The sequence below is a fragment of the Hyaena hyaena genome, unplaced genomic scaffold, assembly GCF_003009895.1.
Source record: "Hyaena hyaena isolate Hyena2069 unplaced genomic scaffold, ASM300989v1 scaffold_390, whole genome shotgun sequence".
Classification (NCBI taxonomy): domain Eukaryota; kingdom Metazoa; phylum Chordata; class Mammalia; order Carnivora; family Hyaenidae; genus Hyaena; species Hyaena hyaena.
This window is the reverse complement of record NW_024081018.1, coordinates 573,200-590,621: the sequence shown is the minus strand read 5'-3', so window position 1 is coordinate 590,621 and position 17,422 is coordinate 573,200. Positions and strand designations below refer to the sequence as shown.

Sequence of the window (17,422 nt, the reverse complement as noted above, 5' to 3'; positions counted from 1 at the left end):
CAGGCTTCAAAAGCTGTTGGGGAGCCGTCAGCCCTCGGGTGGCGGGGGATGTTTTTACCTGTCTGCCTCCTGGTCGCACAATTTTTTTTTTCTTTTTAGGGAGATTCACAGTTCACTCCCTCAGTGCCGCTTTTTCTCATGCGTGCTTCTGAGCTGTAGGCTGCATCTGTTGCTAAGTGACAGGTCTGGCCCCAAGGGCTTTCTCGACTCTCAAGCCCCCCACCCCATAAGCATTGTGCTTTGAGTAACTGAGGCAGCCCTCTCAGCACCTCAGCACTCCACCATCGGATGCGCTGCTCCCGCAAGCAGCTTTACAGCTTTACAGCTTTACCCCAGCTCCGGGGCAAAATTCCAGCGCCCCCACCACCCCCCTTCGAGCACAGGCCCAAGACCCTGCAGGGTCAAGTGCCCGGGGCAGGTCACGCTTTGCTCACACCCATGGGCAAGAGGACTGCCCCTGGATATATACAGAGCTGGGAGGGGCCTCGGAGATCATGAAGACCAACCCATTTTACACCCTGGGAAACCGAGGCCTAGAGCGGTCAGGGCAGTGGTGCCAGCTTGCACAGTTGGTTGGTGATCTGTGGGGACCAGCACCTAGCTGGCCTCCTGATGCCTGGATCACGGCTGGCTTTGAGGCCTGTAAAGTCAGGGGTTCAGAGGAATCCGCCCCCTCACCCCCTGAGGTCCTTCTCTGATTCTGATGTTCATCCCAGGCAATGCAGTGGGGTTGTTGGCTGCGTACACATTGGGTTCCCGTGCCCTGGTCTGCAAGCTGACCTTTCACCAGCCCAGGGGCTCCTAGGAAACTAGGGGTTGCGGGAAGGGAGGGTTGTTTCAAGCCACTTGTGCCACGTCCTCTTTAAAGCATGGAGGCAGCAGAGGCATGTGGAGACTTGGGAGCTGACAGCCCCGTGATACGAGCCAGGTGCCGTCCTGCCCTGGGGCACAGCTGCCTCGCTCGCTTCCCGGGCTGGCTGTGAGTCCAGTGAGATGACAAGGAGAGGCGATGTTTGTGTGCGCTTGCTGGGCTCCTGCGCAGCTTCTGAGACCCGTGAGACCTGCTGTCTCCACAACGTTGTGAGGTGGGCACCACTGTCCTCCTCTGACAGCCGTGGAAGTGGAGCTCGGTGGCCTTGAGAAAGCTGCGAGGCCAGGCAGTGGGCGAGCATGGAGCTGGGATTCGAACCCACGCACTCTGGCTTCTGAGCAGTGTGGCCACCCCATCCCGTGCGAGGATACTGAGTAAAACATGCTTGCAAGTGATTTCAAACTATTCCACATATGACCTACAGTGTGACTAATAATATTGCTAGACTTTACTCTGAGGCCATGTTTTTTATTAATAATAATGTTGCTGATCTTTAGACCCAAGACTTGGCTTTTACCTGCTTCCCTTTGGCGCAGAGTGAGGTGGGGGGCTGGGCCTCGTGGGGTGCTGCCCCCCCAGCCTCAGGGTAGTGCCAGCTCTGGCTAACAAAAAGGGACATTTCTGAGGTGGTTTTGTTAGAAAACGCTTCTCTCCACCCCCACCCCACTTCTGCCACAAACTCACTTTGGCTTTTGGCATTTATGTGACCAAATATAAATAGGGGGGCTTACATATTTTTAAGTGAAAAAAAAAAACAAAACCAGCAAACAATGCAAGGCTTCCCAGGAGCAAGGTCCTTCCTGGGGCCAGGCCCTGTGCTGGGTACTTCGAATGTGCCTGCTCACTGAGTCCCCAGGGCAGCCCTCCCTTGGAGGAGGCAGCTGTCACTATGAGACCCTCTTTACCCCTGAGAGGCATGACACCAAGCGAAGCGGCCACCCACCTCTCTCAGAGCACCAGCCAGAGCCCTTATGGCCAGTTGCAGGGGTGGAGGGCAGGGACTTTGAAGACAGGCCAGGGGCTGAGCATTCCCATTTATTCATTCACTCATTTGCTCGACATGCATTTCCTGAGTGCCTCTGCTCACATGTCCCCTCCTCAGGGATGCCTTCCTGGACCATAAAATAGCAACCCTTCAGTTAGCAACATGGCCCTCTACCCCAACGCCATGTTACTTCTCTTTATATCTTGTATCACCACTGACCATTGTGTGTTTGTTTCTTTCCTTAGTATCTGGCCCTTCCATAGAAAACATAAACCCCACGAGGGGAAACACTTTGCTTATTTTGTTTGCTGCTCTCTCCCTGAAAAAGCTAGAACAGAGCCTGGTACAGAGAGGGGACTTGGCAAATGGATGTCAAGTGAGTGAGAGAATGAACGACTGAATGAAAGAAATGGGAGATCTAGAACCCAGGTCCCTCTGATTGTAGAGCCCCTGCCCTCACCACCGCTGTCTTCGTCCCGTTTCCCACTTCTCTGCTGAGTCTGACCCAGTGGCTTTAGGCAATCAGCTTCCTCTCTAGGCCTCAGTCTCCTCACACATAAAGTGAGAATATTGCTAGGGCCCCTCGAGCTTTAATATTCTAAGTGTCACTCTTGTCACCTGAGCGTGTTCACGGACACAGAAGGTTCCAGTCATGATTGCAGCTCATCTCTGTGCCTCCGCTTGGAAATTTGCACTTTTCGTCCCGCAAACCTGACGGCACAGGAGGCCCCGGACACCCACCCCGTGATGCAGGGCGCTCGCACGCATCTTGGGAAGAAGGAAGACGCTCCCAATGTGGTCTCTGGGACGCTGCTGCGGCTTTACCAGAATGTGCTGGTTTTGTCCTTGAGTCCTTCTAGTCTAAATGACGCTCTTCCCTCCCACAGCCTTTATCCTGTTGGTGACGAGAGCTGCCACTCTCCGGGCTATTTATGGGAAAGCACGTCCCCAGTTGGTCAGCATCAGGATAAATTCTGCAGACTTGCGGGAATCCCCTTTGGTTTTCTCCAGCGGCGGGATGACGAGCAGTAAATCATACTTAATGCACTGCAGGCTGTTTTCATTGAATCCCACCGCAGGTGGAGTCCCTGGAGACAGGCTCTGAGCTGGCACCCTGGGACCCGCAGCCTCCAGACGGACCCCAACCCTTCTCCCCAGCTCGAGACTTTTGTTTTTAATGCTTATTTATTTTTGAGAGAGAGAGAGAGGGAGAGAGAGAAGGACAGAGGGTCTGAAGCAGGCTCTGTGCTGACAGCAGAAAGCCCGATGTGGGGCTCAGACTTATACACCGTGAGATCATGGCCTGAGCCGAAATCCAGAGTCGGATGCTTAACCCACTGAGCCACTCAGATGCCTCCCACCCCCAGTGCTGGCCTCCAGTTCTAGTTTTTAATAAAAACTCTTGTTTCAGGGGCACCAGAGTAGCTGATTGGGTTAAGTGTCCAATTCTGGATTTCGGCTCAGGTCATGATCTCAAGGTTTGTGAGTTTAAGCCCCACATAGGGCTCCATGCTGGCAGTGCAGGGGCTGCTTGGGATTCTTCCTGTCTCTGGCCCTCTCCAGTGTGCTCTCTCTCTCTCTCTTTCTCTCTCAAAGTAAATAAGTAAACTTAAAAAAAGAAACTCTTGTTCAAGCTTTATGGGAGATGGGGTAGCCAGACAAACAGCCATCGCGTGTGCCCTAGGCTTTCTCCACTTGAGTGCCCTGGGCACCGGGATCTGCTCACCGGGGACGGGGAAAGGGCTCATCCCCGCAGCCCAGGCAAGAACAGCCTCCCCACTACATAACTGCTAGGGGCACCGTTCCCTTATGTGGTGTGGGCAGGAGGCGCAGGGCTGAAAGGTCCCCAGACACACATTCCCTCCGGGACACAGTGGAATGTTTGGCTGACCCAGTGTGAAGTGGAGTCCCAACAGAGAGCTGAGTTTCTTATATGGAATTCTGATCTCTTTTTGGCAGGCGGGTTCTGTCTCAGTTACTCCAAAGCCCAAGACCTTGACCATTCCTGGGTTGGAAGGGGTAGTCACTACAGACTCACGGTTTCCCTTGCAAGAGGAAAGCAGAGAGGTGTCACCTGCTGCTGTGGGCCCAGGCCTGGCCCAGGGAGGGCTGGCTAACTGCACAGACTGGCGTGGACAGTCCCCATCTGCCGGGTGTCCTGGCTTCACTACACGTGTGATGGGATCCAGCTGACCAGGTCCCCTTGACGTTTGGGTCATTCCTGGAGGCAGCCAGGGGGTCCGGGTCAAGCTTCTGCTGCACAGTGCCATTGCCAGTTGCTGTTCCGATGGCACATATGAGACGAACAGACTTCCAGAGGCTCCTTTCCTTAGTAAAGTGATTACCCAGCTGGGTAATTTACATCCCTAGAAAGATGCAGGGCAACTGCAGGCTGGGCTGTGCATGTGTTTAATTTTAAATCCTCCAACCTCCTCTTAACGAGGAGGTGCTTTGAAACACAGCAGCGTGTTGATATCCTTCAAAGGGCTTATTTCCTTGGTGCTTTATTTCTTTAAGCGAAAGCAGGAAAGACGGATGAGGGATGGCAGGAGCAGGGGAGGGATTTGCCTCCCCCGCCCGCATCGAGCAGACATTATCTGCTGTAAAACTGTCACCAGAGGATGGAGGACTGGCTCTTGGCTGCAGTGGCCCTCAGATAATGTCAGTGCTGAGCGATGACCCAGCATTTGTTGGCACTAAGCAAATACCTCTAGGGCTGTGGTGCCCAAATCCTTAGCAGAACCAGTTCAGCGTTCCTGCCTGGGGAATGAAGGGCTTGGACGAGGGGCTGGTGTTCAGGGTCTCCGTGCTGAGAGCTGTAACGTTTTGGGTTTTTTGTTTTCTTTATGTTTTATTGTTTTACTTTGTTTTGGTTTGGTTGGTTGCTTTTGTTTTGTTTGTTTTTTCTTTTCTTTTGGTTTGTTTTGCAAGCTTTAAAAGTCTCTTTAAATCACTTAAGCATTCTGTAAAATACAGAGAATGGTTCGGTAGGTCTGGGGGTGGGCCTGGCATTCTGCATTTTTCTTTTTTTTAAGTTTTAATTTATTTACTTTTGAGAGAGAGAGAGAGCAGGGGAGAGGCAGAGGAAGAGGGAGAGAGAGAGAGAGAGGAAGAGAGAGAGGAAGAGAGAGAGAATCCCAAGGAGGCTCCACACTGTCAGCAGAGTCCAACATGGGGCTGGAACCCACGAACCGTGACATCACAACCTGGGCTTAAACCAAGAGTCCAACGCTTAACCAAATGAGCCACCCCGGTGCCCTCTGCATTTCTTTCCTTGTCTTTTCTTTTCTTTTCTTTTCTTTTCTTTTCTTTTAATGTTTTTAAAAAATTTATTTCTGAGAGAGAGAGACAGCGTGAGCAGGGAAGGGTCAGACAGAGAGAGAGGGAGATGCAGAATCTGAAGCAGGCTCCAGGCTCTGAGCTGGCTGTCAACACAGAGCCTGATGTGGGGCTCGAACCCATGAAACGTGAGATCTTAACCGACTGAGCCACCCAGGTGCCCCGCCCTCTGCATTCCTAACAAACTCCCCACGATGCTGCTGGCCCGTGAACTGTATTTTGAATAGAAAGACCCCAGAGAAGGCAGACGCCGATTTCCCCGGATCCCACCAGATGGGTTGGCTGCATAGAGCTCAGGAGGGCTGGGACTTGGCCACAGATCTGCACCGCCCTGGGGGGTGAGGGCCATGGGGGCCTGAAGGGTCTTGAACACTTCAGGATACGCAGTTATGAGAGGGGCAGTGTCATCACGGGAGGCCCTTTATTTGGGTTTGGTGTCTGGTTTGGCCTCTTCTATGCCACTAAGTTTACCTTTCGGTGATGCTCGGACAGGGCCTGTGGGGAAACTGAGTCTGCACTTTGAGCTCCTCGGTGGGTTCCCTCTGATGGGGAGAAAGGCAAGCCCCACACTCCAGGCCACTCACTGCCCGGCCTCCAAGTGTGTGCCCCAGCGTGATGGCCGATCTATGTCCGCTTGGGCTCCCCACCTCTCTGGTGCGGTCCGCTGATCCTCTCCTGCTCACCCGGTCTCCCAGGTCCCTGGATGAGGAGGAGCTGACGACAGCCGAGTCCCACCTTCTCTGAGTGCTGGGGAGCGGGGCTGCGTGGCCCAGGTGGCACCAATGCCGAAGAACAGCAAGGTGACCCAGCGCGAGCACAGCAATGAGCATGTCACGGAGTCAGTGGCCGACCTGCTGGCCCTCGAGGAGCCGGTGGACTACAAGCAGAGCGTCCTGAACGTGGCAGGTGAGGCAGGTGGCAAACAGAAGGCGGCGGCGGAGGAGGAGCTGGACACAGAGGATCGGCCGGCCTGGAACAGCAAGCTGCAGTACATCCTGGCCCAGATTGGGTTCTCCGTGGGCCTGGGCAACATCTGGAGGTTCCCCTACCTGTGCCAGAAAAACGGAGGCGGTAAGAGGCAGCCCTGCCCGCCCCAGGGGGGCCTTGCAGACGGGCTGGGCTGCAATGTGAAAAGGAACACCCCTTTGCTGATGCCGAATTGGAGCTTTTCTAGGGTGGAGCTCGGGAGTCCAGAGGAAGGCTCCCTGGAAATAGCTAATGGGTAATAGGGGTGTCTGGGTGGCTTAGTCGGTTAAGCGTCCAACTTTCGCTTAGGTCATGATCTCGCGGTTCGTGGGTTCGAGCCCCATGTCGGGCTCTGTGCTGACTGCCAGCTCAGAGCCTGGAGCCTGTTTCAGAGCCTGTCACTCCCTCTCTCTCTGACCCTCCCCTGCTCACGCTGTCTCTCTCTCTCTCCTAGAAATAAATTAAAAAACATTTTAAAAAAAAATAGCTAATGGGTAATAGCTACCAGAGGCTGTCAGGCGTGATGATAATAAGAACGTGGGCTCTGGCCTGGGACTGCCTGGGCACAAGCCCCAGTGTGGCCGGTTGGCATTGCAGCCCTGTGCAAGTTGCTTGAGCTCTCTGTGCCTCTCTGTTTTTCAGCTAAGAATGGGAATAATAGTAGATCCTGCCTTACAGCAGAGCTGAGAGGATTAAACGAGCTTTACGTGTAGAACGTGTAACACCGTTATCTGACGCATAGTGAGGAGCAGCTGCCGGCCATGAGAATGAGGGCTTCGCAGGTGCCGAGCGCTGGTTAACTGGATATAGGCTGAAATGCATGAAACTGCTGACATTTGTCTTGGAACAGCCAAAGCACCAATTTCATACAGTTCAGCCATCGAACCCCTCTACACCCTGGGGGTGAGGAAGGAGTTATTATCCTCGTGGTAGAGACTGCAAAACTGAGGCACAGAGAGGTTAGGTACCTTGATCAAGGTCACACAGCTAGCGATAAGGTAAGGATTCTAACCAGGATAGCTTGGTCCCCAGAGTCTAAGCATACCTGTCACCTCCCAGGTAGGAGGGGGCCTCCCACTCCCCTCCCCCCGCCCCTGAGTTTTAATCCGCCTAGAGGATCTTGCCCCTGGAATCGAACCCCTTCTAGCCACCCGGGTGGGTAGCAACCCCCGGACCCTTATCCTCCGGCCCCTCTGAGGCAGGCTGGAATGTTTCAAAGGTGATTTGTTTTGAAACCAGGGGGAAACTAACAGAAAATAAACACAGAAAAACCTAGCAGGCTGAAAAGAAGGACATTTACAAGCTCAGACATCTGGTCCTGGGAAAGCGACTTGAGCCAGCAGAGAGTCCTTGTGCCTCTTAGTCCCCGTGGCCTGGGACTGCCACACTCCAGCCTGATGGGGGGGCCACAGCTTTGCAGGCATCCTAACCTGACTCCCTTTCTCTCTGCTCCCTGGGACTCTGGCCACGTAGTCTCTCCCAGAGATGCAGCCCCATTCAGGGACACTCCCTCCTCTCTAGAACACTCTCTCATCCAGAGGCCAAGTCTGGCTGGAGACTTCCCCTCCGTTCCAATTTCTGAAGAGTGGGAGGTGAGAATGCCCACTTGAGCCAGTGTACCTGAGGCGAGAGGCTTTTATCTTCCCACTATAGCATTACTCTTCACCAAATGCTCTCCAGGCTTTGAAAGGTCTCCCTCCCCCCACCTCCAATATATCAATAAATAGCTGCTGATTAGAGCTTTTTGTCTACATGGCATGGCCAGACTCAGGTCACTGAGCTGATATACGACCAGCCCAAAGGAGAGATACAAATATAAGTGTGTGGTATACTTATGTGCTGAGAGATATGGGGAGAGGCATCCACAGGGACCTCAGAGGACACATTGCATCTGGGGACGCCAGCTGGGAGCCTCTGACCTCTTCCTTTGTGGCTTAGATGATCAGCTCTGCCTGGGCACTTGGAGCCGAATAAGAGTCCCTCTCCCTGCCACACGCAGCCCCAGGGCAATGGGCTTGCCGAAGCTGGCCAGTTCCTGGTGCCGCCAGCCAATCGCCACGGTGCCAGACACCTCAGTCAACCCATGGAAGAAAAGCGTTGTTAACTCTCTGGATTTTGAGCTCCCCATGGCTTGTTCCTGCCCTCATTCTTCCATCCTCTCTGATTCCTAGAGTCCCTTTCTATCTCTACCTTTAACTCTCCAATATTCTATGGGTTTTATGTTAAGTCTTTGCTTGAATCTGGGTGGGAGCTCTGGACCTCTGCTTAGCTCTGCTAGATGCTGTTTCTATGCTCTGTGTCCCCTTAGTTTGCTTTTTTTTTTTCTCTCTCCTATTTATCTTTATGAAAAAGAGGCAAATGTTCATCAAGCACTTACTAGGGGTGAGTAAGTCACTTAATTCTTGCAACAGCCCTGTGCCACAGGGATAGAGTTGAAGCATGTGAAATGGCCATTTTTATAAGTCAGACATGGTCAGAGATCAGCAGTTTCATGTGGTTCTACCTAATGTTATTATCCTCTTTTACACAGATGACAAAACAGTGGCGTAGAGAGATCAAGCAATTAGTCCAGAGTCACACAGCTAGTAAGTGGCAGCCAGGATTCAAGCCCAGGGGGACTGGCCCTAGTGTGCAGATCTCAGCCCTATTTAGCATGCGTCTCAACAGGCTGAGTCCAAGGTGGTCTTTCAAATCCCAGAAATAACCTCAGGGTTTGCCAGAAGCAAGACCTAGAGTATACACCAAGGCCAAGATCTGGAGATCCAGGAGGCCTCAGAGATCCCACAATCCACCTTCCTAGGGCCACGTTCTGTGAAACTTCCTAACACACTGAACAGTGCTCCTGGCTCTTCAGACTGATGACCTGAAGTTCCCGAAAGTCACTGCAGCATCAAAGGAGATCAATCCAGTTGTGTCTCCAGGTGGTCAAGACTGCGTTTCCAAATGATCTCAGCAAAGGCTGATAAGAAAAAGTACCCCTGCCTTACCAGTAATTCTCGCCCAGCCCCTAGCCCCTGAGCACTGTGCGTGGCTAGGCTGTGGCACTGTGAGGAGAATTTCAGCCAAGTCAGCGCCCTGGGCCTGACGCAGGTGACCGGCCTGAGTGGCAGGTGGTGGGTTGCTGATGACCGTTCTTTGCTGGAGAGCTGCTCTTTGGACAGCACGGGCCATCCCTGGTTCTTTCAGGGAGAGGAGAGAAACATTCACAGAAAATGCCAGCCTACTCTTCTGAACCCCAAAACCCATTTTTCTGCACATCTTCCACCGCCCAAGGATATGTAGGTGAAATACAAAACTAGTGAGGCTGTGTCCCTTTGCTTTTCTGCATGTCACTTCTCTCTTCTTTCATTTCCCGGAACACCAGACCAGGAGACAGAACCGGGAGTCCTTCGAGCCCACCCTTCTTTCAGCACCAGGGTCGGGGGCCGCCGGTTAGCGATGCGCAGAATTTATGTGTATGTGTGACTATGTGCATGTGTGTGTTTAATGAATTAGATGCCGATGTGTAAGGTTTGGTGGGTTACCTCCCCTGGGGGACTTGCCTGATGAGTTGTGTGGGACCCTGACCCATCCCTCAGCATGCGTGTGCTCAGCTGGCTCTGTGTGACTGGTCCATGTGTGTGTGTGTGTGGTTGTGTGTGTGTGTGTACACATGGGCTCGTGTGAACCTGAGGGTCTTGCCGTCCAGATTGTGAGCTCTCCTGGGATAGCATCTGTGCCTTCTTTCACTCAACTGTCCGCCCACCGCCTGTGCCTAGCACAGGGCAGGCCTGCAGTCCCCAGCTGACCATTGCCAATGCCGGATACTGTGCCTGGGAAATGCCCGATCCCTCAGGCTCGTTGGCGGCTCGGACACGTGTGGGTTGTCATGTTATGGGCCCACAGCAGTGTGGCTGGGGGTCTTCTGGAGGCTCCCAGCTGGCAGGGCTTGGTCTGGGGATGCGGGGTGTCTATCACGGCACTGGTGACTGGGGCTATCTGACTGCATCGCTAATAGGACTAGGCTGCTGGCACATCTCTCAGCAGAGATCACTCGTCTGTGTCCAGACACGATTTTAATTCTCCTGCTAAATGCCCTGTCACTTGGAATTGAGATCGTGTCTGCAGTGAGGCCAGGGACAGTGAGTTTAATTTATCATCCGGAATCTTTGTCAAGATCTATTCTGTCTACCCATTATGATCCTCTCGGCTATGCTCTTCTGAACTGCTAACTTCTCTCTCGTTCCTCCCAATTAGCTGTAGATTAATGGTGATGTTGGTTGGACCCTCTCTCCCTGAAGCTGCCCGGTCTGCTGTGTCAGCATCTGTTTCAGATGCAAGGAGGGCAGTGCCGGGGCGGGGAAGCTGTGCCTCTGGGGGAGGCGAATGAGCAGGGTCCACTTCTCTGTGGGTGGAAGGGGGTGTAAACAAGTGTCCACAGAGTACGTCAGGACGTGAGAACATGTCTATTTGTAATTTGACATGTGGATTCCTGAGAGTACAGCATCCGCCTATCTGTCTGTCCATCTCTGAATCTAATCTTGTGAGCAAGAGGCACGGACATGTGTTTCGATCCTCCCTTAGCATTTCAGGGCAGAGCAGTTACTGGGAAAAAGGAGGGCCTGGGGTGCCAGTGTGTGGCGGGTCACATGTAGGAGGCAGACCATTTCTGGAGGAGCACAGGACTGCTGGCACTTTGGGGTGGGGGGAATCGGAGGTGTGGGCAAGTCTGTAGGACGTGGCTGTCCCCCTTACCCTGGTGCTGTGCTCTGAACACCGTATGACATTCCTCTTCCCTCCCCAGGTGCCTACCTGGTCCCCTACCTCGTGCTGCTGGTCATCATCGGGATCCCGCTCTTCTTCTTGGAGCTGGCTGTGGGCCAGAGGATCCGCCGCGGCAGCATTGGCGTGTGGCACTATGTGTGCCCCCGCCTGGGAGGCATCGGCTTCTCCAGCTGCATAGTGAGTGGAAGCAGACCCCGGGCACTACCCAGGGGGCAGAGGGGCCACTTTGGAGTATGGGGTTTCTAGAGCAGAGTCTGGGGCCGGGTTGAGGGCAGGAAGAGAGACCCTCGACATGAGGATTGCCACCAGCTGGTGTCTTGGGGCCACATATTTCCTAAATCGAAAGTTAGCTCTACTGCCTGAAGAGGATATGATATTGGGAATTAATCCCAAGGAGGAAAGGCTGGGACATAGTCACAAGGGGGTGCCTGGGACATCTTAGCCAAAGTTCTCCATGGACACGGGGACCAATCTGATACCCGTGCTTACCAGCCCATCAGCTCCCATGCGGGAGGCCCTTCCTCTTTCCTTGCCTGAGGAGTATTTTAGCCAGGCGCGTGCATGGCACGGGAAGAGCAGTCCTGAGGCACGGGGGCTCCTTGCCACTTTGCTGTGCATGTGAGCAGAGCTGGAGAAGGTCTCAGACAAGAGCCCGTGGCTGACCCGGGAGGCTTTGGAGCAGCGGGAGCTGCGGAGATCCCATGGGCCCAGATGGGGAACTCCGTGAGGCTCTACTTAGCCCTCCAGATGAGGAAATTGAGCTTCCCTTAAGGGCAAATCCCACAGGTGCCCATGTTCACGTCTGCCTCTGGAAGGGACTGAGGATTCTGTTGGGCCTGGCAGCACGGCCAGCCCAAACTGTCTTAGGCAGAGACTGGGAGACGGTTTGTGTGGCTCCCATAGTCATGGCAAGTATCACCTCTGCCCAGGGTGACGGGGGCCAAATACAGCATACTCTGCTGGGGCTGGCCATGTGCATGCACGTGAGCATAAGGGCTTTCCCCTTGGTCTGAAAGCACCCAGGTAAAAGCAGTGGGGGTCTCTCTCCCTCTGTGTTGCTGTTAAGGTGTGCCTAGGAGTGTCTGCTCCTGCACACCAGCAAACGGTGAAATTGATGCAGCAAAGGGCCCTGCGCACCCACGCTGGTCAGCATTACAGAGCAGCGCCCCAAGGGGAAGGGGCCTCTCAGCATCCAGAGTGGAATCAGCAAATCCCCGTGTGTAAGAGCACTGCTTTCTGAGAAACCTCCGGTACCTCGGTCGGAATCCACGCACTCCTGTTTCAAATGCAATTCTACCAAGGGTGGCGATTGTGTTTCCAAGACATGAAAAGTGACATCTTTCTGGAGGCAGGCTGCTGACAGTACCAAAGAGTGGGGTCCTGAGAGGAGGGAGGACGTAGGAAGCCAAGAGGAAGCATCCGCAAAACCTCAAGGAACACTGCAGTCTGGGGCCATTGTCTATAGAGGCCAAAGGCGTGGGGGCCTCAACATCCTGGAGGGGCGGCTCTGGAATTGTAATCCTGAGTCATCAGGAAATGATGGCGAAGTGCTTCAAGCATTTAGAAGAATTTCAAACTGGAAAGGATTAACATTTTAAGAGTGCATTGCTTAAAGGAGAGATCTTTAATATCTGAAACATTCCTCTGTGGATTCCCTGAATACCAGATGAAGGGAGGATTAGGAGGAGGCCCTCAGTGCCCCGTCCCTCCTCCCCCTTCCCCTCCTCCTCCTCCTCTTCCTGCAGGACTGTGAACAGTGTTGTGTGCAGTCAGCCAGAGCCTGGGCCTCGGATGGGGAATGGGGGTGGGGTGGAGTTGCCTTCATGACCCCTCCCCCCACCATGGACCATTGTCCCCAGGTCTGCCTCTTTGTTGGGCTGTATTATAATGTGATCATCGGCTGGAGCATTTTCTACTTCTTCAAGTCCTTCCAGTACCCACTGCCCTGGAGTGAATGTCCTGTCACCAGGAATGGGACTGTGGCAGGCAAGTATGGGACCCCCTGAGTACAACCACCTGGGTTCCCCGGCCAGCCTGTCCCAGGAAGGGGTCCAAGGAGCCGAAGAGGCTTAGGCACAGATTTGGGACTTCGTTGACTTGCTGTGTCACCTTGAATAAGACACCTACCTGATCCGCATTTCCTGTTCTGATGGTCCTTGCCAGCCTGACCCATAGAGTTCTCACGGGGATCGAATGAAATGAGTATAGGGAAAACTCTGCAAGTTGTGACTTGTGTTTAGTTGTTACCATCCTGTGTAACTCTAACACCATCCTATCTGGAAACAGCCTTCATTTGCATGCCAGTCCTGTAAAAGTCTAGATGATGTAACCCATCTCGCAGAGGGGTAAACTGAGGTCCAGAAGCAACTTTCCTGTGGTTGCACTACTGATTTAACCAAGGATCCTGGCTGAGAATCCAGATGTCTGGCTCCTAGCTCAGGACCTTTCCTGGAGGCCAGTTCTGCCTCACCCTTGCTGTCCTCCGCCAACAGAGGCAGGCAGAGGGTGACGTGTGTGAGAATACAGCCGGATCAGTGGGCCCCGCAGCCCCCGGGGACCCCATCTGGAGTCCTCAGGGTCTGCCAGATCCTGGCTAGCCCAGAAGAAGCACAGCCCCTCCCTGCTACCCACACTCAGCCGGCTCCTTGCCCACTGCTGCCCTGGGTGGGGGTCAGGCAGGGGAGGGTTCCCAGAGCTCCAGCTGAGATACTGTGGCCTCTGCTGCTGTTCCAGTGGTAGAGGCAGAGTGTGAAAAGAGCTCAGCCACCACCTACTTCTGGTACCGAGAGGCCTTGGACATCTCCAACTCCATCTCAGAGAGCGGCGGCCTCAACTGGAAGATGACCTTGTGTCTCCTGGTGGCCTGGAGCATCGTGGGCATGGCCGTCGTCAAGGGCATCCAGTCCTCTGGGAAGGTGAGTCAGGAAGGGACTCAGACCCACACAGGGGGTGGTCAAAGAGCGTGGAAGGCAGGGGGCTGAGGATTCTGGGTTACGCAGGGTCTGTTGGGTGGGCTTGGCCTCTGAGTGGCTCAGGATGATGGCCCAGCCCTCCCCCCACCCCTGGTGGAGGCGACGGGGTAACCCTGGTGCATTATTGCCCACCAGGAGGGGGTAGGAGTGGGCTTCTGGAAAATTGTTGCTTTGAACCCCAGCCACCTCTGCTCAGATAACTCAGGCCTGCTCTGCAGACTTTAACAGGAAGGAAAGCTGGGAGAGCTGACCCAGCGACATTCGTCTACATCCTAGCCCTTTAGGTTCCCAAGCAAAAGCCCTAGAAGATTCTGCCTCTGAGCAATTTTTGGTAAGACTCAGCAGCTGGCCCTGTGTAAATGAAAGGGCTCTTTGAGCAGGTGGGTGCTGTGGGTGCAGGCACCTTGGGGCCTCGGCAGCAGCTCTCCACTGCTCTCCTTCTCTACCTCCTCCAGGGCGCAGTCCAGCCAGCGCCACACACCTTCTCCCAGGAGCTCAGCTCCCTTTCAAGCCCTTTCTTCTTTGGCATGTACGGTATTCACAGACAGTCGGGCTGCGAAGGACATTAGGGACCCCGTGGCCTAATCTACTCATTCTATAGATGAGTAAACTGAGGCCCAGAACAGGGAAAGCACCTCACCTCAGATCACACAGCCAGTGTGTCCCAGAGCTGGAACTAGAGCCTTGGCCATCTGTCCAAGGCTCCAACTTTTATAACAGACTTCATGAGTAAGGAAGCCAAGCCTTGGAAAGGTAGAGTGTTCTCAGCTACCACCAAAGGCCACAAATAGTAGCTGATACTTCGTGGCACTTATCAGGCACTGCCACATGTCTGGATGCTTCTGGTCCACAACAACCTTGTGAGTTAGGAAGCATTATACCCATTTTATAGATGAGAAAATGGAGGCACACAGAGGTTAGGTGAATAGCTCAAGGTCACGTGGTTGGTAAAGGTAGAGCCAGAATCAGAACTCAGGTGGTCTGGCTCCAGACACACACACTCTCCTGCCTTCAACACTGTCTTGCCCAAACAGCCCTCTTGATTTGTTTCAGTGCCGCAAACATTCTGTGAGCATCTCCTTTGTGTGAGGCTCTCTGCCAGGCACAGCTAGAAGTGTGCAAAAAATGCACACGCTAGAAAACAGCACACAATGTTTGATCACAAGAGGCAGGACCTTTGCTGATGTTTTCACTCTGGAGCCGGGTCCGTAACCTCCTGGATGGCATGTGTCAAGTTCCAAGGACAGGGGAAATCCTTAGGGAGTCCCCTGCAGTCAAGGATAGTAAAGCAGGCATGAGACATGAAAACATGAAGAGGGGAGAGAAGAGGGTTCCTTTCCCCTGAGGCAGCCCTTGGGGGTGGGGAGGCTGCAGACCCAGCCCTGCGGCTCTTGAAAGGAAGAAACTGGCCCCAGGCACAGCCACACAGACTCCAGCTTGTCTGTGCTCCTGCCTTGGCTCAAGGCCAGATGTGGGGGGGACGGGTTGGCCCTGTGCCCAGGGGTCCCAGGGATTTACTTTCTTCTGCCATCAAGGAGGCTCATGTGCCCCCGCTGCGAGCAGGGAGGGGGTGCCGGCTGCAGGAGGCATTCTGCCCCACAGCGGGTCCCTGTCTTCTCTGCAGGTGATGTATTTCAGCTCCCTCTTCCCCTATGTGGTGCTGGCCTGCTTCCTGGTCCGGGGGCTGCTGCTGCGAGGGGCCGTCGATGGCATCCTACACATGTTCACCCCCAAGGTAAGGGTCTGGAGGACACTGACCCCTCCACTGAGCCCTGCCAGCTTTATGCAGTTTAGTGCTCACTGAGACCTGTTATGTGTCAGGCATAGTCACAGGTCCCGGGGGCGGGCCCTGGGGCAGGGGGCATGGGCCCTGCCCTCAAGGTCCCAGTGAGAGGGACATCACATCAATTTGGATGAAATCAGGAGAAGCTTCAGGGAGGAGATGTCCTGGGAGCAGATCCGATATCAATGTAGGACATTGCAGTCAAAGTAACCGCATGAGCAAGTGCGGAAAAGCACCAAGTATGGGCAGGGAGCAGTGGCGGGCTCCATCAGTGCAGCTGTGACAGCAGGAGCCAAGAAGATGCCTAAGAAAAGACATCTCCCCTCCGGGAATCACAGCTTTCCCAAATCAGGGGAATGGTGTTTCTATTTTATTCAAGGTAATAGGCCACGTGGGCAGTGATTCTGCCCTTAGCAAATCCATCCACATCTTCTCTCATTTAATCCCCACAGTAGCCCAGTGAGGGACCACTGTGCACATTTCATAGGACTCTAGCGGGGCACTGGGCATCCCTAATACATACACATGGGTTTCTTAATGATGGCCTTTGCCCATCACATGGCCTCACCTCTCTGTTCCCCTTCAGACCACCAGCCACAGCTGGCAGAGCCAGTCCCCTGAGGAATAAGGGGAGTTCAAATGCAGATCGGAATGCCCTTCAAGGTGCCCAAGCAATGTACATTAGTAATGCCAGTTGGCAAGGCTGGGGAGGCCCGCCTCCAAATGCCAGCTGGTCAGTGAGCACCTGGCTCACTGGTAAGACTCCAGTCTACGGGCATGGGTGAGAACCCTAGCGTCCTGAGCCCCTAACAGTGCCATGACACATCTGTGCCCACACAGAAAGTTCATACGGATGACACTGGGAGAAGGATCTGGATCTGCTGGGGGTTGAAATCTCCATCCCCTCCCAGCTCTGCTCTGCAGCTGGGAACAGACCCTGATGTTTGGAGGGTGGCCATGGGCAGGACACACTCCATATTCATCAGAGAGGGACTGAGTTGGCCCCCAGCATTCTTGGCTGTAACATCTGAGGTTTCTATGTGAACAACCACAGAGGTCCCCTTTAGGAAGAGCTTAGCGAGCCTCCCGAGGGCTTGCTAGCCACGTGGCTGGCATAAGGTTGTTGTGAGCATGTGATGTCTGACAGAGAAAAAAATATGAACCTGGTTCCTTTGGGGAGGGCAAGGGATGGCTATGAGAAGAAAGCCAACAGTTTGTATGAATTGTTTCAACTGTATTTCTAGAATGATGATCGGTCTAACGTTTTCACTTGAGTCTTTTAGTTATACATTACCGGGCCTTATGAGGAAACTGTATACTCTGGAGGTGTCATTAATGGGGAGATTCACACAGGTCTCCGGATGGGCCCCTTGGTGGCATCCAGTTGAGAGAGCCCAATATGGAACAGATTCGGCGGTTGGCTTCTGGTCCCAGCACACACGGTACCACTCCCCGTTTGATTCAGATGCTCTTTAGAATATATATATATATTTTTTTAGTTTTTTTTTTTTTTTTTTTGAGAGAGGGATAGAGAGCAAGCAGGCGAGGGGTAGAGAGAGAGAGAGATAGAATCCCAGGTAGGCTCTGGGCTGATGGGGGTCTCGAACTCATGACCCGCAAGATCATGATTTGAGCCAAAATCAAGAGTCGGATGCTTAACAAACTGAGCCACCCAGGCGCCCCTAAAACATCTTTTTAATTATGAAATACTTCAGTCAAGTAATCACACATATATAATACTC

The 17,422-nt window shown here is 53.6% G+C and overlaps 1 protein-coding gene across 1 annotated transcript in view; it reads left to right on the top strand.

Annotated features, from left to right (window-relative positions):
* The window catches only part of SLC6A17 (solute carrier family 6 member 17), a 52,033-nt gene that overhangs the window by 11,329 nt on the left and 23,282 nt on the right, over positions 1–17,422 (top strand). The window contains exons 2-6 of the mRNA XM_039251136.1: positions 5,891–6,266; positions 10,945–11,102; positions 12,785–12,911; positions 13,659–13,840; positions 15,522–15,632. Of these exons, the coding sequence (XP_039107067.1) occupies positions 5,978–6,266; positions 10,945–11,102; positions 12,785–12,911; positions 13,659–13,840; positions 15,522–15,632 (867 nt within the window). The 5' untranslated portion in view covers positions 5,891–5,977. The remainder of the gene's footprint in view (positions 1–5,890; positions 6,267–10,944; positions 11,103–12,784; positions 12,912–13,658; positions 13,841–15,521; positions 15,633–17,422) is intronic.